At 36.6% G+C, this 22,482-nt stretch overlaps 1 protein-coding gene across 3 annotated transcripts in view; it reads left to right on the forward strand.

Moving 5' to 3' along the window:
- Positions 1 to 22,482, forward strand: part of lpgat1 (lysophosphatidylglycerol acyltransferase 1) — a 92,944-nt gene that overhangs the window by 14,333 nt on the left and 56,129 nt on the right. For 2 of the 3 annotated variants that reach the window (XM_005160439.5, NM_001029958.1), the window contains 3 exon segments: positions 12,522 to 12,640; positions 19,234 to 19,329; positions 21,786 to 22,062. In XM_005160439.5, the coding sequence (XP_005160496.1) occupies positions 12,522 to 12,640; positions 19,234 to 19,329; positions 21,786 to 22,062 (492 nt within the window). 3 annotated transcript variants of the gene reach the window in all.

The following is a 22,482-nucleotide window of genomic DNA, read 5'->3' on the forward strand; positions in this document are numbered from 1 at the left end:
ACTCAAAGCCCTTTGCTGTGGCCGTTGCCGTCGCTGACGTGCACCTCTCAAAAAATGTTCTACACGTCGCAACGATGCGTAGCGCAAGCTCTGTGATTGGTCGGCTTGGTAGCGCTGACGAGTCTGGGCGGGACCGAGAGCCGCGTGAATGGTGCGAGCCTGATGGAGTCCCGTGAAGGAGCTCCGGATGGAAAGTTTTGTTTTGTGTTCCTGCCTCAAAATGAGCGAGTTTGAGCCACTTGTGCATCTCGGAAGTGTTCAGGAAAAGCAAAAAAGCAGCGAAGAAACTCGACACAGAGGAACATTTACACCTCACTGCCTACTAGCGTTTCGTAAGTGTTAATGCAGACCAACAGAGACAGCGCGCAGAAGTATAAATGCACAGCCACTCGCGTTGCATGCGCCGTGGGTTACGCTGGTCACTTGACGCAGAAGTATAAATCAGGCTTTAGAAATTTTGCACATCTCTGTCAATTATTGTGGTTAGGGCAAACATTTGAGATGGAAAAAGACACCTTTTATCATGTGTCGCAGCATTGCGTCACATGTAGTTAGGACATGGTGTTATGTAAAAAAAATCAGTTTAGACTTTGTCATCAGTGTCCTAATGTCTAGTCAACCAAGATGCTTTCTGTTTTTACAAGTTGGCAAATTTACATAAACAACATACTGATTCACCGCCTCAGGAGCTTTGGAGCTGAATTGAGGCACACCCTTAGAAAAACAATAGAAAATCTGCACTGGAATGCAAAAACGAGTTCTGTGTTGAGTAAATAAATGATGCCAGAATGAGCAGTTTTTGAAGTAACGTTCACATGATGATTAGCAGTGAGGAAATGACCTTAAGTCGTTTGTCAATGAGAGTCACCAGTTTCTAGAGACATGAGTGACAGTGACCATTGGCGATGCTGCAAGAGTTGAGCAGCTTTATGCAAATTAGCAGCGGTGCCATTCACGTCTATCAGTTAGAGTGCATTGCTGGATCTGAGCATACTGTTGAATAGTAAAGTTGAGTATGAGCTTGTGTAGGACTTGCACTGGTAACAGCAACCCTATATAACGGGATGTGGATGGAGGACTCGCCGCCCGCACATGACTGTTTCTATGTGGTGAAGTTTTCCAATGTTTCGTTTAGTAGGCACGGTGCGGCTTCAAGTCTAACCATCACAAAAGTAATCATGAACAGTGTCACATTTGTATTTGCTAAGATCCAACACAGTATTGCGCTTGACATATGCTTTTATTGTTTTCTGATAAGAGTTTTATGCTAGACATGGCTGCGGCGAGTTGGCAATGGCCTATTGCTCAAATAATAAATAGCCTATTTGACCTAAAACTTTTCACTGAGCTCAGTAAAATGTTCTTTGATAAGTTATTAATAATCTGTTCAATAATTCTTTAATGCCAAATTGAATGGTGAAATACAGGTTATAATTTAATTCAAAGTAGGCTAGTTTAAATATATAAATTAAAGATATTTTAATAGCCTATATAAATAAATAAATATTATTTTTAAATTTAACAATAGGTTATTTTCTGAAAAATGCGCATGTCTGTGTTTAATATTCTATTGAATTAAACACAAATAAGACAAGTATTTATATTCTGTGAATTTGAAGGAGCAATAATGCATGCACTGAAAAAAATAGGCTAAATACCACCTTAAAACTTAAATAGACTATTATCAACATATTTAAAAGATAAATAGCTTTTTTTTTGTAAGCAAGAAAGAATCTTGCAGGAGTGCTGTTTTAAAGGAGTCTCAAATGACCAGCGACTGCAACGTGTTTTTTTCCGTAACATTTGAGCTGGTTTCAGAGTGTAATCACTTTCTTCTTCAGTTGTTTAATTTTTAAAAATTGTTTTATTTAACTTATTTGTTAATTAAATCCAGTTTTGTTATTTAGTCTGTTATTTTTATTTTTAGGCCTATGCAACAAAGTTGCAAACTAATTTGCTATGAGAGCGCACGCAAGAGAGCAATCGTTGAAATAATGCATTTTTATCTGAAAGCGTCGGTCAAGTGATGTTAGTCTGAACAGCTGAAGCTGTCAAATTATTTGTAGTTCATTTATTATTAATGATAATTTAAAAATAATAATACTATTAGTTGTATTCAATAATGCAGTTAAAACATGCAATAGGTCTACATTTAATGCGAAACGAGATAAATATCATCTTTAAAATTGTCACAGGTTTCAGCTCTCGGTGATATCTTTGCTATCGTTGATGCACGATAATATTGTCTAACGGCACAACCCTATGGTCAGGTTTACATCTCAGGGCTTGAAATGGCGACCATTTTGGTCGCATATGCGCCTGAAATTTTATCTATGCAACCTCAAAATATATTTGGGAGCATTTGAGTATATATATTATTATATATATATATATATATATATATATATATATATATATATATATATATATATATATATATATATATATATATATATATATATAAATTTTTCTTTCTTTTTTTTCCCTTTTATTTCTGTTTTCCAATAACTTGTTTTCCAAGTTAATCTAATGGTCCATTTCCACCCTGCAGTATGGTTTGGTGCAGCTATGCTAACGCTAATGGTTTACAGAGAATCATATGCCAGAAGAATGACAACATATGAAGCACCATTTTTAAATACACAGCTAAGATATGACACCGTAATAATGCATAAACCTGAGCTTAAATAGACCTTATCACGACAGCCGCATACCAAGAGCAAAGAGAGCATACCAAGAGAGAGTCTGCTGTGTGTCTTTCATTATTGTTTACGAAGGAAATCTAAAAGCATGTGGAAAGCTCTCGCCACACTTCTATATTTAAAATAATGAACTTAAGCGCATGAAAATAACTAAACTTGATTATTGAAGTGTTTCTTGAATTTATTTAGAAATAGATAAATACGAGAGTGATGTTCGAATAAAAGGGCAATTTTTTGATTCAGAAACCTAAAGGCCCATACACAACGAGACGTTTTTGCTCAACTTTTAACGCATTGTGACTAAATAAAGGGCGTCAATGTGATCGTGCACACCAACGTGCAAAACGGCAGGCTCAAAAGCGTAATTTACAAAAAAAAAGCCTCATGCTCGTGCGCCGCGTCAAAACCTTCTCCACCAATTAGATTGGCACTTTTGTTCAAGTGCACGGAGCTGCTGAAGTTTTCGTAAACAGCACTTGGGGGCGCTCAAGTGCAAAACTGGCAATGCGAGCACACATTCAAGAAGATGCCCAGAGGCGATATGAACATGGAGCTGCTCATTGCTCTGTGAACAATAATCATTTCTCCATTGCTAGAACTGCTGCTTGAACCATCCATGCTTGTTCGAGTCAACCGGGTAACTTTAACAACAAGCGTGTGAACTTCATCCCATCCTCTTCTGTATTATAAGTGGGTGTTAGAAGCTTAAAGTTGTGTAGTGCCACCTAACGTCAAGGATTGGTTATGCATACTCTTCTGCTTGACACCAGTGAAAATCGATTGGGTTTGAATGCGGAAAAAAAACGTCTGGTAAAACGCTGACGATAAACACAAACGAAAAGCATCCCAGTGTGTGCAAGCCTTTTAACACAAGTTTGGTGCTTGTGAAGAATGAAGATACAGATAAGAGGTTTGTACTAGTTGTTTTTGAACTCATGTATGTTTTGGTTCATTTTTATGTAATTGGAAGCCTTATGTACTTTTGGAGACTGTTAAGGGTCTGTATGTGATCATAAATACTCAAAGGCCACTTTATTAGGTACACCCGTCCAACTGCTTGTTAGCTCATCTTTCTAATCAGCCAATCACATGGCAGCAACTCGATGCATTTAGTCATGTAGACATGGTCAAGATGATCTGATGCAATTCAAACCGAGCATCAGAATGGGGAAGAAAGGTGATTTAAGTGACTTTGAACGTGGCATAGTTGTTTGTGCCAGGTGGGCTGGTCTGAGTATATCAGAAACTGGGATTTTCATGCACAACCATATAGGGTTTACTTAGAATGGTCTGAAATAGGCTTGCCAAAATAGACGGTGTTGCCGGTGATACCGGTCTTAAGACGCAACACCGGTGACATCACTTTTCCTCCGTGACACCGTCCCTATATTTGTTTTTTTTTTAAGTATTCGTTTTTTTTTTAATTAAATATTTATTTGAATTAAATGAAAAACATAATTATAAATAACTGACTTAAGATGAGAGCATGCACTATAATTAAAATCTGAACATAGCTACAATGCCTCATATTTCATTTATCACGTGAGGAGGAAAGAGGAGTCGAATTTACAGAAAGTGGATGGCGGACGATTTAGTGTCAAAACGCAATGCAAAATCGCCTATTTGGCAATATTTTGGGTTCAAACCAAATGCAAAAAGAGAACCTGAAGACGTAAGTGAGGCAATCTGCAAACTTTGCCTGACAAAGGTGGCAGCATCTAGAGGAAACATAACTAATTTATACACGCACCTTCAATGCACCTTTATGTTTAACTATGGGTGGGTCGCAGATAGATCAATGGCCATAAATACGCAACGCATACTCTCATTTTAAAAATCACACGACCATCATATTTATTAATGTTTAATAATAAATATCTTATTTTTTTATTAGACGAGTAATTTAGCAATGCCGCACCATTGACAATCTAACTGCAGAGAAACAACAACGCGGCCACCGCAGTGAGCACTTTTTCCGAAGTTCAGCTGTTCTTTTTTGCACTTGATTATGTGTTTAATGTTAGAAAAATCAATAATAAATAGGCCGACAAGAATGCATCCTGTGTGTGCGTGTGCATCTTTTTATAACTGAGGCTGCGACTGGGTTATAATGTATATTTTACAATAAAAACTAAACGTAGCATGTCTCGCTGTCATTTAAATCATGCAATTCATACCATACCAGAGCTGTGGACCTACAGTCTATGCAGTGTGTAAACTTACAGGGCGGTGTTGGTCAATAGTCTTACTGCGCACTGTACTCCAATCTGAGGGGGATTATGTTACTCGAAAGACAACATTAGAGAGATTGAGAGATTTTAAAAATAAAAGGTATTTTTAAAAAGTAACAACACGCAAATCTGCAACAAATAAAACTAAAAATAAAACTTCTTGCCAGTGCTGTGTGTATTCTGCCACTGACAGTGAAAAATGCCCTTATGCAGCGCCTGTAAACTGCCGCTTTTAAGAGAGATCAAAGCTGGTATCAATATAACCAAAAAGCAAGACCATATAGTTATAAATATTCCACAACAATACTTATCGAAATATTTATACATTTACGTGTTGTTTATTGAGAGTGTGATCTTTAGGCTGTCTGATCTTTACAGAAGCTGTAAACTGACACGTGTGCGGTGATGTTTAGCTCTGACAATGCGCTTTTATTTAGCCTCTAGTCTTTACATTTTTTTACATAATGTTCCATTTCTTAACATTTCTTTTTTTATTTTATTTATAGTTTATATAAAATGAGTGCTAGCTTGTTTAGTTGTGATCATTATGCAATGATCATATTTCATATTCGGTTTATTCTTCAATAGCCTATAGATTCGTTAATAATGTATTTTATAAACGGATTGTTCATAAGGACTAAGCTGTTAATATATAATATAGGCTTTTATGGTTGTTATTTGTATGGTTCCAACTTCCACAGTTTTTTCAGCCTGTAGCATTGTTGTGTTTTATTTGTCATGTTAATAAAAGTTATGTGTTGTTTAAAAACATTAATTAAAGAAAAAAAAAAAGGTTTGTAGCTTCCTTTTCGTCTATTCAAACAATTGATGCCGAATTGGCAATTCCCGCAAAACTGAAAGTGAAAGTATTATACGCACGCATTTATAAGCTTTTAAAAAGCAGAAAAAAAAGAGAAAAAGAAAAAACGCCCACTCCCACGGTGATACCGGTATTACCAGGGCTGTCACATGTTGATTTCCTCATCGTCACAACCCTGGTCTGAAAAAGAGAAAATATTCAGTGAGCGGCAGTTCTGTGAGCGCAAATGCCTTGTTGATGTCAGAGGAGGATGGCCAGACTAGTTCTGGCTGATAGAAAGGCAACAGTCACTCGAATAACCACTTGTTACAACCAAGATATGCAGAAGAGCATCTCTGAATGCTCAACACATCGAACCTTGAGGCGGATGGGCTACAGCAGCAGAAGACCACATGGGGTGCCACTCCTGTCATCTAAGAACAGGAAACGGAGGCTATAATTCACACAGGCTCCCTAAAATTAAACAATAGAAGATCAGAAAAACATTGCCTGCTCTGATGAGTCTCGATTTGGGCTCTGCATTCAGATGATAGGGTCAGAATTTGACATCAACAACATGAAAGCATGGATCCATCCTGCCTTGTATCAATGGTTCAGGCTGGTGGTGATGGTGTAATGGTGTGAGGATTTTTTTTCTTGGCACACTTTGGGCCCATTAGTAATCAAGCATTTTGTCAACACCACAGCCTATCTGAGTATTGTTGCTGACCATGTCCATCTCTTAATGACCACAGTGTACCCATTTTCTGATGGCTGCTTCTAGCAGGATATTACATCATGTCAGACTGGTTTCATGCGTGAATCTCAGATGATCAGAACGCAGTTCTGAAGGTAAAAGGGGTCCATCCCAATGCTAGTAATGTTTACCTTATATAGTGGCCGGTGAGTGTTTGTTTTATTTTGTTGCTTGCTTAATTTATTACAGATATTACAGTAGGTTAATTCGCATTAGCATTGACATGCCACTACATCAATTTTAGTGTCTTCAAATATATTATGCAGTATGTTGTCATCATGGAAAGAAATTTATTAAACCTACTATGTATGTGCTACTAATTTGTCCTTTAACCAGACATGCGTGCTATTCATGCACATTTCATTTTGTGTCCTGGATTTTTTTTCGACTTCATAGTTAACAAGGAAAGAAAAGCTGTTTTGCTTTGTGTTTGCATGAGTTTTCCTACAAGGTCTCCATGACCAAGCTCCTGTACTACATGCAAATCACTGGGAGGGCTATATTCATATTGTCCTCAGAAATGCACATTTGCATTAAAGTTGTTTTGCTGATATGAGAGAATTTCACAAGCTAAATGAGGTCATCATATTCCCACTCGTTTCATTTGAAGTCGTTTTATTGAACGGACTGCACACAGAGACGTCTTTTGTTTTTGTCTCTGTTCATCTCAGTTTTGTACTAACTGCTTGCAAATGTGATCATGAGAGACCTGATGCAGCTCGTTGGCTTGATCTGACTGAGGTCCAGGTTTTTTTTTCCACTAAATGACATATTGCTTGCTGTGCTCGTCATGTGGAAGCAGCAGCAGCTTGTTTGTTTAATTAGCGTTGACTTGATGTTGGGATGGTGATAAATGCCAGACAAGAATCATTTAATGAATAGTAGGGTCCTTGTAAAGTCCACGTGAAAACAACATGGACTTTCTTTATTTTGTTAGCGCATGCTGTTATTCTTTAGTTCAGGGTTCAACAACCTTTTTGAAACTGATAGCTAATACTTTGATACCGATTAATGTGAAGGGCTACCAGTTTGATAAACACTTCTCAAATAACAAATATGCTAAATTTACTTTTAATTATATGTTATTGTTAATGATAATGATGTTCATCTATGTGAAGACACTGATTATGTTAATGAACTCTCACAATAGTTGTCAACAAGGATTTAACGAGAGGAAACGGATAAATATCAATATGAAACACTTCATTTGTCTGAAATAGTTTAAAATTAAAAAAAAAATTTTTTATATCATTTTCAGTTTTAGACTAATGTGAATGTGATTTAAAAATAATACCTACAAAAATATTAGATAATGTTATGGTAAGCTAGTTTTAGAACAGATCCGCGGACAACTCATGTGGTCCCGCGCGCACCATATTGGTGACCCCTGCTTTAGGTGAACAATTAAATCATACAAGTTAATCTGTTAAAGAGAAAAGGTTGTTTTAATCTTTAATCAAAGTATGACCATTTCCTGTGTTTGAAGTGGTGGTCCTTCTTTGTTAACATCAGTTTGATCTTCTTAGACTCGCCCCTTTTACTATATGTGGCAATGATGTAGGGTTGCACAATTAATCGACAAAAGATCGCGATCTTGATTCGACCCTACACACGATCTTAAAATTATATTTTTAAGGTATATATTTTTAAGCCATATCGTTAAATGATCACATTTTAGAGTTATAATTAAGACAATCACTTGATATGTTTTTTACATAGTAAACACAAAGTGTTGTGCATGAAAACAAATATTTACTGGGTCAGAATAACTGCTCTAGTCTGTATAATGTTGTATATAATGCAGGTGAGAATCTAATAATGTAGGCTATTACATAAATGGGATCTCGACTTCTAATTCTGCGGTTCATGCTTCATGAAAAGATTGCTTGAATCAAGTTGTAGTTAAAGAGATAATTAGTCAAATTCTCTCTTTTACCAAACCTGTTTGAGTTTATTTTTATGGTTAAATTACAAATAAAGCTATTTGAAATATTTTTTAATAAAGAAAAATGTTGAAAATAATATGCTGTAGTTTTTCCTTTAAGTCAAAGGGCCATGAAACCCCCTCGTTTCAGCAGGGTGTTTTCACACCTCTACTTTCGAAAAAGTCAGAAAAGTGGGCGTGTCCAGCTCTGTTTAGGGGGGAGTGTCGGAGGAACTAAAGTGGGATGGTGTGGGAGTGTCTATTTTTGCACGCGCGAGTTTCAGAGTCAAAATACACACCCACACAGACAGGAGAAAGCGATGGTGTTTAACCTACATGGACATCTGTAGTCGAATTATTTGCTGAATTAATAAATGTTGGACTTTAACTGCAGTTTGGCTCTTTCATTCAGGGAATTCATTCATGCCCCTCGCGACAAACGAGATATTTGATTCGAGGAACTGCTCTAAGCGTGTATTTTTCATGCAATGTTTGATACCGCACGGCGAATGAGAGAAAAAAAAAACTCTGCATTTCCCGGAAACTTAGATGCACACGGCAGGTAGCGTCAGAAAGCCGTGTGTGTTATTCCGGTCACTAAATGCGGTGCTAACATTTCTGCACTCAGTGCTATAGTTAACTTAATTCGATATGAACAAACTGAATAAACAAAGAGCACTGGTCGCTCACTTACCAAATCTGTAGAGACAGAACAATCACCAGCAACTAGGGCCGCGTCTTTATGGAGAGAATACTACAAGCAAATCCAGATTTCAGCGTTTGCAGATGAGAACAGCTCTCGGGTAAACAATAATCCTCCTTAGACACGTAAGTTATTGTTGTCGAGCGTCGCGTACACTTAATCCACACGTGATCCAGATAAGCTCTCACAGAGAGAAAATGAAAACGAAACTTAACAGCAGCAAACTATAAAAGCAACACTTTACGCTTGTTTTGCCAACACAACGTGGCGTCTTTGTGGTGTAAACACGGTGACAATAATGAATATTAATGAAGTTGCACAATAGAGCGCGCTGATTGGTTTGAACCAAGCCTTACTCATGCATTAATGTATCACACTGTAAGACGTAATAAGACTCACTCTGGCACAGACGCCCAGTCTGCATGCTGGAATACATGCTATTATGTCATGGCCATGACGCAGCTACAAAAATTCGTTTCAAACAGGAAGTACGAATTTGCTTGAAATAACGCAAAAACAACCAATTTACACTTTTTAGTGAAATATAGGTGTCCTAATAGTGTTTTTAGCAGTGTGGGACACATATACGACTGTCAAAAGCTCAAAAAATGTGTTTTGGTGTTTCGTGACCCTTTAAGTCAATGGCCACCATTTTCTAAAATTCCTCAGAACATCTTCCTTTGTGTTCAAGAGATTAAACGTTTGGAACCACTTGAGGGTGAGTAAATGGTGAGCAAACTTTTAGCTTTGGGTGAACTGTTCCTTTAAGTTTTTGAGTTGACCTGGAAGTGATCTGGTATTTTGCAGGCGAATCATTTACCATGCAGATGTTCCATGGGGGTTTAAGTTGCTCTAGCACATTCACCAACTTGACAAACAAAGCAAGCATAGCTTTTCTATTTGCTAATATTGTCATTTTTTTTTGCCTTTTTTTATGTATATATTTAATTAATTTCTTGGAAACTTTTTTAGAGCACTTTTGGACTCGTTCTCTGAGGTTTTTGTGCTCTAGAGTATCCCGCTCTGAAATCGTAGCAGCCCTTCTTGTCCTAAAGTCTGTAAGCAAATACTCTTTGTTGATTGAAGGCCCGCTGGTATCTTTTAGCAAACACGAGTGCCCGTAACTTGTCGTGTCAGGTGCCCTCAACCCCTGAGCTGGATACATCGAGGTGTCGTAATGGCGTATTTAGTTTGTGATCTTTGGCTTGCTGGTAAAGCAGAAGCAGTCAGCCGTGCTGTGACTCAGCACGAGCTCTCGGAAGTCCTTCAGGTTTTCTGCTCTTCGTATGGTTGTTTAAACATGCCGGCAAGTGCAAAGTACAGAATGGTTGAGGACGTCAGATTTATGCCCCTGTTACGCAATTATGAAGTGCATCTTCTGTCTTCATTGAGTTGTGTAGCCTACCTTTACAATGTTACTCTGACTGTTCTTTTATTTTTCAAGGTTTAAGAGAGCACATAAAATGTTACACACTGCATACACTAATCACAGGACAATATAATGATGATCTCATAATGTGACTGTATCTGTCAGAGGAAATATATTTGGGTCAGGACTCCTCCACTACACTGAGAACCAGCTGTGGTCAGTTTCTGCAATAAACCATTGGCTATTATGAAATGCACCAATGAATAGTAATTTAAAAAAATTTTTTTTACACTATTTAGATTTTTATAACATTTATGAGGGGATAAAGCAGACATTTTTCAGCATAGATTTCTTTCATCTGATCAAAAGTCACAGTCGAGACAGTAAAGGGACTTTATTTAATTAAAAAAATGAATAAATGCTATTATTTTTAATGTTCTAGACTTTTAAAATAGCTTTTAAAAATGATTTTATAAAATAGACTATAGATATGAGAACTATTGAAATAGTTTCAGAGTACTGTGACGAAATGCTGGTTAAGCATAGAAATATTAAGTCATTATAACAGACCAGAACGCAGAGCTAAATTTGTTAACACGTAAACGTAGAGAAGAGACTATATATAATATGAAGCAGTTACACTTTTAAAATGCTGTATAAATTTCTCCCATTTTGCTGTTTTTAATTCTTTTGAATAACGGTTCGGTTACGATTATCATGTTATCGATTCGCTTCAATTTGATATTTCGGTGCATCACGGTGCATTGACGATGCTTTTCATACACAGTTTTATATTTTCTTCACAGCAGCATTTCTTGTATTAAAATGTATGAATATATTTATATTTATATACTATTTGTAATACAATTTTGTCATTTAAATACAAACAGTCAGATATATAAACTGTAACTTTAAACAAAACGAGCATTTAGCAAATAATATAATCAAATATAAATATCCAGCTCAATTTCTGATCCTTGTCTAGTTCTCTTACACCTCTTTGATTGTAACTTTAAACAAAATGAGCATCAAGCAAATAATACAAACAAATATAAATATCCAGCTCAATTTTTGATCCTTGTCTAGTTCTCTTAGACCCCTTTGATTGGTCACACCCTCAAAAAAAAAAAACGGTTGCGATTTGGCTCTTGCGCGCTGCGTTTTTCACAGATGAGTGACACTGATAAGCGGCAGGCGGCAGCGGCGATCTCACAGCTGATGTATGATAGACATGGTGGAGAAAACTCTGCAGACACGCGCTCGTTTCTGTATGCAAAAGTAACGCTGTAAAACAGCCGAGAAGACATTTTTCCCTGTCGTGTCTTTAAAATATAAACATTTATTTTACCCCAGTATATTCAATGGAGCTTCTGCGCTTGCCTGGTAATCCTGACGGGCACGTGCGAGTAAACTGCTTTTCGTCTCTTACGCTTGAGCAACTAAGTGAATGCCAAAGTCTATTTAACTGATAGTATAAATTACAACATTGCTGTAAAAGGAACCGTATAAAATGGAAAAAGTTCACTTCAATCGTTCACTGGAAGTTTATCAGTATCGGAAGAAACACTAGCTCCGCATACCCTATTCTGAGCTCTGCGTCTCGCATTTTCAGAAGCAAAGACGCATTCATTGTGAATGACTGCTATGTTGTTTTACTGCCTAATTCCAGTGACTGGACTGCATTTACTAACATGAACAAACAATGAACAATAAATTTACTGCAGTATTTATTCATGTTAATAAACGCTAGTTAATCAAAATACAGTTGTTCATTGTTAGTTCATGTTAACTCATGGTGCACTAACTAATGTTATCAAGCATGGACTTAAATGTTAATAATCCATTAGTAAATGTTCAATTATGATTAATAAATGCTCTACAAGTGTTGTTCATGTTAGTTTATGCATTAACTAATGAACCTTATTGTAAAGTGTTACCATAACACTACACCGCTAATACTTGTATGTTATTTTTTTCAAATTTTCAACATTTTCTGACAATAAGTAACTTTTTCGGTTCGTTTATTGTTTTGACAGTGACAGAATGGGGTGATGATGTGAGTCCAATGACTGAAGATGAAGCCATGGTCATAGTCAACCATCAAGCCACTGGAGACGTGTGCACCCTAATGATGTGCTTGCAGGACAAGGGCACGGTAAGTCTGCTATTTTTTTTAGGATTAGAAATGCTCCAGTGCTTGGTATGGAATATGGATTTAAGTCAAATATGTGACGATGCAAACGAGTAAAAACTGGTTTGTGACGATTCAAATATGTGACCGTTCAAACCAGGGAAAATGTTGAATGAATTACGATACATGTTAAACAGAGGGGGCATGTGTTTACAGCCATGAGCTTGCTTTACCTGCACATCAGCAGCAAGCAAGAGGTGGGGCAGTAGAGTAAAACGACAGCGATGAAGTCCACCAGACAAAACACAAACTGTGTGCTAACACTGCAAAAAAGACGCTTACATACACTAACAGAACAACAACTATGATGCAGCACAGTGAAAAACTACTGTAACAGATGTCTATGTGCAAAAATAATTATTAATAAGCCAAACCAGGTGGACTGGATGATTTGCTGCTCCACTTGCTCTGACAAGTTGCTAAGGAGTTCACACGGTGATCACATCAGTGTTTTCATAGTGAAAGTGTAAAGATGTTTTTCAGACTGAAAGAGAAAGTTGTTGTGTTACAGAAGCAGGTATTAGATGACTTTTAACCCTCTCCTTTTCAAATTAGATTATGGGTATTTTAATAATTAGCCTATCATCGAATATTTAAAAATCTTCAAGATTATTCAAGATTAGATCAGCTTAGTCCCTTTATTAATCTGGGGTTGCCACAGCAGAATGAACCGCCAACTTATCCAGCACGTTTTTACACAGCGGATGCCCTTTCAGCCGCAACCCATCTCTGGGAAACATCCACACACACAGACACTTTACGGACAATTTTAGCCAACCCAATTCACCTGTACCACATGTCTTTGGACTGTGGGCGAAACTGGAGCACCCGGAGGAAACCCATGTGAACGCAGGGAGAACATGCAAACTTCACACAGAAATGCCAACTGAGCCAAGGTTCGAACCAGCGACCTTCTTGCTGTGAGGCAACAGCACTACCTACTGCGTTACTGCGTCACCCACACTGATACTTATGCTATTTAATTAAACAAGTAATATTAGTTATTCAGCTTCATAATCATGTTCAACTCCTGTCTCTATTTTACTTTATATTTTGTTATTTTATAATCGTTTTTTTTTATGCCAGGGGCCAGTCCCCTGGATCTGAGGGGTTTTTGACCACCACTGTGTAGACACTGCTCTCTGGTTTAAGAACGGCTTTCCTATCCACACCAGCCATCTCAGTCCTCGTTTTTTTCATCAGCAGGGGACTTTGTAAATGTGCAGAGACCTATACCAGAAAACATAGATATTTAGATATTTCTTTTCAAAAAGAAAAGTTTTTATTATTTTATTTTATTATTATAATTTTATTATTATAATCATTTTAGTTATGGCAGAAAATGTATTGTATTTTGCTAAGAAAATTGCAGTATTTAAGAAATAAATGTAAGGGCACGTGTGTGTCCGTTTACACTGGTACAGTACAGGTTGGGTTGGGTCACCTTTATCAAGCTTGCATTTCCACTGCCAAAAGGGTACCCTTTTGGTGGGCATGGTCTACGACAGAACATTTCAGACTACATAATTTTTACTTAAGGAAATGTCACAGTAAATCCGTACCCATATCATATTAGAAGCACTTCTCACAAAACAGATGCTTTACATACACAAATAATTGTGTAAAAATGTTCATTAGTAGCATTTCTATGAACATGATTTCATTATAACTGCAGATTAATGACAGTGCGAAATAGTCTACTCGAATGTCTGCAATTATATGAAATAAATAAATAAATTCAACATATATGAATGCATGTAGACCTTTACAGTCTTTGATATGTTTCCCAATTACAGAAAAACAACACAGCATACATTTTGTACTTATTTGTGTTCAAAAACAACATGCAACGTATAGCCCACAGTCAGTGCAAACCTCTCATATGTGTCTTTAATCTTTAGCAGCACATGTAACCTCTGTTAGAGTAATTTTTGTCATTCTGAGTTCAAAATAGTCTAAAAAGTGATGATTATAGTCACACATGGCAGGTTGTTCATGTTTTCGGTTGCAGAAGCATACTTTTGCCGGATTTTCCAGCTTCTCCTTTGTTTTTTTCGTGCTTCACTTTCGCGTTTGTCCCTTTTCTGAAAGGATCAGATATCAGAGCACTTTAATGGTTATGAGCACGCTGTTATTATGAACTCAAAAAGTTCGTTATTTCAAATATAGGCGCGCGGCGAACTCTATGGAGAACGTGAAACAGCTCATACTTTTAGACAAGCTCGTAAAACAACAACAGGAACCAGCTGATTTTTTTCTTCTTGGCTTTGTGGCTGTACATCAAGATGACAACAAGGTTTGTTTAAGCTTGGATCAACCATGGCTTTTTATTATATGCGTATAATATTATGGTGTAATGTCTCTGCTTTGTTTTAAAAATGGCGCTTCCTTTGTTTTCATTCTCCTGCTTTTGCGAGTGACGTATCTCTGTAAACAAATGGCGTTTAGCTGAGTGTCTAGCTCTGCCTTATGGTACCCTTTGGGCCTGTTGGTACCCTTTGCAAAGGATGATAAAAAAGTGGTACGGTTTGCTTTTAGGTACCCTTTGGCAGTGGAAATGGCCATAAAAGCGTACCAAAACGTACCCAGGGTTAGTACGGGTGCTGGAAATCCTGGAAAATGCTTGATTTTTAATATAGTGTTTTCAAGGTTAGAAAAGTGCCTGGATTTTGGACAAAGTGCTTGAATGTGTAATTGAAGGACTCAAAATTACGACCGTTGTGGTTGCATATCCGCCTGAAATATCATCTATGTGAGCTTCACGCAGAATGCATATTTGCACTTAAAAACGCCAAATGCATCGCTCAGGAACAGTTTTAACCAGTCGTCATGTTAACTTGCTGCAGTAAACAAAGCCCTTAATTCCCGCCCTACCTTATAGCTTTTCTGATTGGCCCACTGCTCTTGAAATGAACCCGAATGTATTGGTTAATATAAGCTGTTAGTCACTCAGTTCAGATGATAGAGAGATACTGCCGCGGAAATTTAAAGGTCTGGATCAGAGAGAATGACAAGAACACTGACAGATTTAGTTTTAGAAATCCCCCAATGTTAAAAATAGCGGCACATCTGATCAGTGATCATGTGGTGAATGTTAATTCACTATTTATGTTTTTTGAAGAGTGGATAAAAGGCTTCCGGTGGGTTAAAGTCCGCTATGAAAATGACTAAAGCCATTTAGGTAGGTTACGGAGTTAAAAGGTAACTGCGTTTGCCACACATTTTAAGCACGAGATGTTCTGTTTAATCCTTCATTTCATTGTCACGATGCTGTCAGTCATGCAACTGCAGCGCGTACACCGTCGCAAAAGAGCTTGCATTCACTACAGCTTAGAAAAGACCATTACTATTATTAAGATGACATATGCAAATATTAAGTTATATGTCATTATCTACTTACCATGTTTGGCTACACATTCTGCTGCGGCGTGCGACCTGGAAAAGCTAGTTATTATTTTTGTACCATATTTTGTTCATTGCAGTTTCATTTTTGCAATATTTTTATTGCAGATTTTTTTCCTAAACTCTACAGTCTAAGGGGCACTTCCTTGCCAATTTAAACTATTGATCGTGTAGTTCACGCCATGCCATGTAAGGGCTGCTCAAGATAAGCAGAAGAAACAGAACAAAATGAACAAAAAATCCTCCTATTTTACACAATTAATGTTAAAGTGTTTTTGGAAATTGTATCTATCTGTCTGGTGATTATTTGTCATTTATATATAGGTTATATAAAATGCCAAGACTACTTACAGAGAGGTGATACCTTTTAAGCTATTAAACATGTTTTCCTTTAACCCCTTAACTGTCACCATTTGACTGGTGGGAAATTTGCATACTGTTACAACAGTACCTTAGTCCTAACCTAAAGTAATATTCACAATAATATATTCATAAAAGCTCTGTTTCATGTTGGCGCAGTGGGAAGCACGTTCCTCTCACAGCAAGAAGGTTGCTGGTTTGAGTCCCAGCTGGGTCAGTTGTTGTTTCTGTGAGGTTTGCATGTTCTGCCCGTGTTCGCAAGGGTTTCCTGTGGGTGCTCCGGTTTCCCCTCATAGTCCAAATACATGCGCTATAGGTGAAATAAATAAGCTAAATTCTACGAAGTGTATCTGTGTGAATGCAAGAGTGTATGAGTGTTTCCCAGTGTTGCGGCTGGAAAGGCATCTGCTGCGTAAAACATATGCTGGATAAGTTGGCGGTTCATTTTGCTGTGATGACCCCTGATTAACAAAGGGACTAAGCTGAAAAGAAAATGAATGAATTCATGAAAGCTTACAAACTATGGTTTCCATATTTGCTGACTGATTTTCAAAACGGTTGACATAGGAAGAGAATTTGCAGCAAAGATATTCTCAGACTCATAAGAATTCAATTTGTTACATGAATTTTGAATAGCAATGCACATGAAATATGTTTTAAATGTTAAAGTTTGGTACTACACTTAAACAAAATCTAACTAAGCTTAGTTTTGAGATATCAATTTTAAGTAGAAAGAGATTAAACTTAAAAAGATACTTCATCCAATAACTGAACTTTTTTTTTTTTTTTTACCATTTTTGGTGAACTATCCCGATAAATCTATGCTCTCAGGTATTCAACAATTTAAGTTGAAATGTTATATTGGTTTTTGTAAAATAGCACAAATTGTGGAATTAAATGTGAATAAAAAAGTGCATACAGCAAATATAAACGTAATTTACCGCGGTTGTTAGCTGCTGGAAAAGCATAAGAATGCACCTTAAAAGTGCTTTAAAAGTGCTGGAATTTGAAGTTGAAAAAGGTGTAAGAACCCTGCGTACCATACCACTCTGTGGAAACAGGCCATAAGTAGCATTCTTTGCACTAAGCTTTTGCTTGAGTCAAGCTTGAGTCAAACCTTGAGCCTCTTTCAAGGATGGGAGGTCTGAGCTCTCTTAGGGGTTTGATCGCTTGATAACCCTCTTCAGGACTGCAATGCCAAAAGCGTTAACTATATTGACGCAATTGATTGAGCAGGTGAACTTGTGAATTGCTAGTTGTGCTTCTAATATTTCGGATCATAATCTAAGGGCTTGTTTATACCTGGCACAAGCAAATGATACACAAATAGGGATGGGTACCGAAACTCAGTACTTTATCGGTATCTGTGCTAAATTATAAAAGACCGAAGTATCAATAAGCTCTGATGTTAAGGGTTGTGCTATCGATACTGGAGAATTATTAGTTTATAAACATTACTTACAGTAACATAACAACTGACCAACCTTTTCTAATTTGCGATATTCGTCTGCACAGTTGGCAATCTCACATGGGAAATGCTCATGTTTTCCCATGAGTACAACGGCGAGCACGTCAAGTAGGCTATAAAAGCCTTCACAGTTCTCGGCTGTGTGCGCGCTCTGTGGAGGCTCACGCCAAGCGGACTCGCACAGCTTGTAAGCTTGCGGAGTGGCGAAGAAAACTAAACTGGTTGTTTTTCCCGAGTGGACAGCGACAATGCAATGCAAGCAATCTGGCTAAGCATCTAAAGTGCATTAACTACAGAAAGACAAATGAAAAGTTTTCGACTGGACTGACTACCTAAAGGTATATCATCCACATCTTTAAGGTAGCAGTCAATCACTTAAGGTCTCTCTAAATTAGTATAGTATTAATAGTTTAATAAACACACACATTCAGTTACAGTGAATACAATATTTTTTTCTGCAGTAGCCTAAATAAATTTTAAACATAAAAATCCATTTACATTATTATTACATATTATTACATTGTATTTACAGATAAAGCCTAATAATAAACAATTCTAATTAAGAATAAAAAAAATTAGCTTTTTTTACGTTTTTAACTCCCAAAGCACTGGTGACTCATTTATGTGAATGTGTTAATGAAAAATAATAAACATATCTGAATATTTAACTGCATTTTGCAACTAAAAGAGGGTATTTTTTAATTGCAGGTAGCACAAGAAACCAAGAAAGATCCCAACTTCTGCCAGAAAAGGCAAAAATGTAGATTTTTTTTTCAGAAGAAAAAATTAAAAAAATTGATAGTGATTGTACATTGTATCATTGTACATTCTTTTACAGGAAAAAATTGTTTGTTTTGCAATTATTGGTTTTGCTTCATTTTAGATTAAAAATGCAACAATAAAATAAAGTATTGTTAATCCTGTTCAATTTGTTTTTTTTTATATATTAAAAAAAAACACTACAAAAAGTACAGATAAAGAACCGTTAAAGTACCGAACCGATAAGTGGTATTGATAAAAGTAGTGAAAGCGTTAAAATCTTAACGATACCCATTCCTATACACAATACGTCTTTTTGTAGTAAAAAGCTTTTAAATTGTCACCAAAAATCTTCCTCAGTTGACCAAACATATTTATTATGGGATGAGTTGTGGAAAAAGTGCACTAAAATAATAATTCTATGTTGTACCTAAGCATGTAGACTGTGAATGAAATCAGATTTCATTCACCCCCTTTTCAGTTACTTATTTTATAACTTGTGTGTAACTGGGTGACTTAGGTCTGTTCATTCAGAAAGCAAAACTAATGTTCTCATGTTCTTATCTAGGTTGTACGGAAGATGATGTGGTTGATGGACCATGTTTTTAAATACACCAATTTTGGGGTTGTGTCCTTGATTCACGGAGATTTCTTCATTAGACAGGTAAGGCCTGTTCACCTAAAAGCTGACATGGAGGTTTTGTAATTATAATCTTTTGTTTACATTGTCACAAAACGTACATTTATTGACATTAAGACTAACTGAATGGCCGTTAAAGTGGTCATAAACTAAGAAATCAACATTTGCTCGGTCCTTTGACCTATAAGAAGTCATTGTACTGTTAAAAGCTGTTTAGGAACCATTACATTTTTTTCACTTAACAAACAAGGCACAATTTGACACTGCGTGTTTTTAATGAAACTAAAAACTAAAAGAAATTGCTTTGCTGTCTGTATTGGATATGATGGTAATATCACATCACACTGCAATGAGTTTTTATCTTTATTTCATTATTGCTTTGATTGTTATCACAGATAGTCTGATATACCCTCAGCATATAAGTATTTTAATAGGCATGCACCGATATGGAATTTTTTACCAAAACCCATAAAAGAAAACTTTTTGGAAGACAATAGTTCATATAGGTATACATTTTTTCAGATTTTTCTGCATAACAGTGAACTATTGGTTTTATTTAGAAAAATCAGAAAAGTTTGAAAGGATTTCAGAATTTTTCTAAACTTTTTTTTTTTTTTTTTTTAATGGCCAACAGGCTTTTATATAAAAAAATCCTCTTCCTGGCTAAACCAATTCACTGAACATTAACTAAAATCAAAATACCAGCAAAATATTATGAAGTGGCAAACAGCAAGCACATGAAGTGGTTCAACCAGCAGAGATTAAAAAAAGGGCATTTATCAGCCGAGATATATTGTGCATCTTTAATTCTAATCAAAATCATAGTAGTGTCCTATTATGGGAATTGAAACACTGTCCCGACTCTCCAAAATCTGCGCCTATAAAAAAATGCAAACTTCACTAAAATTTGCAACCTTGGTTTGCTTTGTTTTTTTTTTTACAGATAGTTTAAAATGCACTCTGTATTTAAGTATTTTTAATAGGGATGCATGGATATAGACTTTTTGAGCGATACCAATAACCGATAATTTTTGGAGGATAATAACCAATATATTAGCTGTGAAATATATATATTTTTTTCCAACTTTTTTTCAACATGATGAACTATTAATTTTTTTCAAAACATCAGAAGTGTTTGAATGGATTTCAGAATTTTTCTATTCTTAAACTGTTCTTTTTTTATGACCAACAGGCTATATATGTAAAATAATCCTATTCGTGGCCAAACCGATTCTCCGAACATTAACTAAAATCAAAATACCAGCAATATAATTAAAAAAATGGCAAGCACATCACGTGGTTCAACAGCAAGCACATCAAGTGGATCAACCAGTGGAAATAACACATCATTTATTGGCTTAAATATATTTGCCTGATTTTGTTATGAGACTGATAAGGATACAATTTAAAAGGGCATTTATTGGCCGATATCAATATGTCTGCTGATATATTGCAGTGTTTCCTCTAGGATTTTTTTCCAGCTGTGGCGGCAGGCCTTTTTTTACACTGATCTACCAACTACCTGTGGTGTTATTTCAGTGACAAATGTCGTGAGAGCAGTATTACAAGTCGAGATCGAATTTATGAAATAGCCTACGAGCATGCCGAATCTCTTTGCTTGCTCGCCGATTTCCTCTGCTCGTGCTTAAAACTTCTTGCACGCCCCCTCAAATATACACTGCTCAAGCTCAGATCTACTTGTGCTCTCAAATAAACGCTGCTGAAGTACGATTTAGTGCATTTATGTAACAAGTATGTCTGTACATTTGTCTGTACAAGTATGTATGTACATTTATTAGATTTGCTAGAAAAATTTAATACTTTCTCCAATAGACCTACAGAGCGGTATTAATGCGTCCTGAAGTAAAGTGAAACGGCTATACGTCATGTTTGCTGGCCTCACGCGTCACGCACCTGTCTGTCAGTCAGCATGTAACCTTAAAGAGTATCGAGTACCAATAACACACAGCACTACTACGATTACAGAAAAGTTTGCGCTGTTATAATTCACCTACCTTTTAATACGTTTTGGTGCGATTATCACCCGCTTTTAAAAAAAAAACACGGCTGAATGTTTTGAATGAAAAGCTGTAATATAACCGTGGCAGGATCAATTTTGGCATGGCGCCGCGCCATCGAAGAATGAATGTAGTGGAAACCATTTTTTGTGCATCCTTCTAATCTAAATCATAGCAGTGTTCTATTGTGGGAATTCGAACAGTGTCCTGACTCTTCGAAATCTGCTGCAATAAAAAAAAAAAGCTAACTTCACAAAATTTTGCGACGTTTGCTTGATTTTGTGGTAAATTCAACAATTGTGCAATTTTTAAATTCTGGAGGGTCTGTTTTAATGTAAAAATCTCATGTTTAACCTTTAGAAAGTCTGTAACATTGTGAGAGAATCTTAGAATTCTTGACCCATGTGATGCTAGGTAATATTTAATCAACACTAATAAAAATGTGTTTTGTCTTACCAACAGGGCAAAGCACATCGAGAAAAGCAGCTCGTGTACCTAAAGGATCATCTAGACAAGTTTTACTACAGTCGAGACAGGAAGTGGATTGTGCTTTTTCCTGAAGGCGGTTTCCTAAGAAAGAGGCGAGAGACAAGTCAGTCCTTTGCCAAAAAGAATGACTTGCCTTACTTGACTCATGTAACACTGCCACGACTGGGCGCCACACAGATCATCCTGAAGAACTTGGGACCCCAGCAGGAAAATGGCATCCTGGGAACAGATGGAAGTCCGCCAGGTCAAAGTAAGCCACTAAATCACTCATCAGGGTTCATATATCAAGTCCAACAACTAAAAAGTTGAATGTAAGAAACCAAAACAGGCTTCTTTTGTGCTTCTATATTAGTTGTGTAATATTAAAATAGTTGAACTTGAATATCGTTTTGCATTTTAAAAGCCATTATGAGAACAACAATGGATAATTTACCTCAGATTTACTGTTTTGATGGATTTAAAGTACAGGTATGTGTTTAATAAAATCTAAATAATAAAATTATGAAATTAATTAATTCCTTACATCTATATAGCACTTTTTGGGACACTCAAATCGCTTTACACAGGCCGCAGGTTAAGCGCCCCCAGCTGGTCTCACCAACATCTCTTTTGTCATCAACCTAGCTTTCTCATGTGGTCTCCCATCCAGGTACTGACCAGGGGCAGCCCT

This window comes from Danio rerio, chromosome 20 (assembly GCF_049306965.1).
Source record: "Danio rerio strain Tuebingen ecotype United States chromosome 20, GRCz12tu, whole genome shotgun sequence".
NCBI classification, from domain to species: Eukaryota; Metazoa; Chordata; class Actinopteri; order Cypriniformes; family Danionidae; genus Danio; species Danio rerio.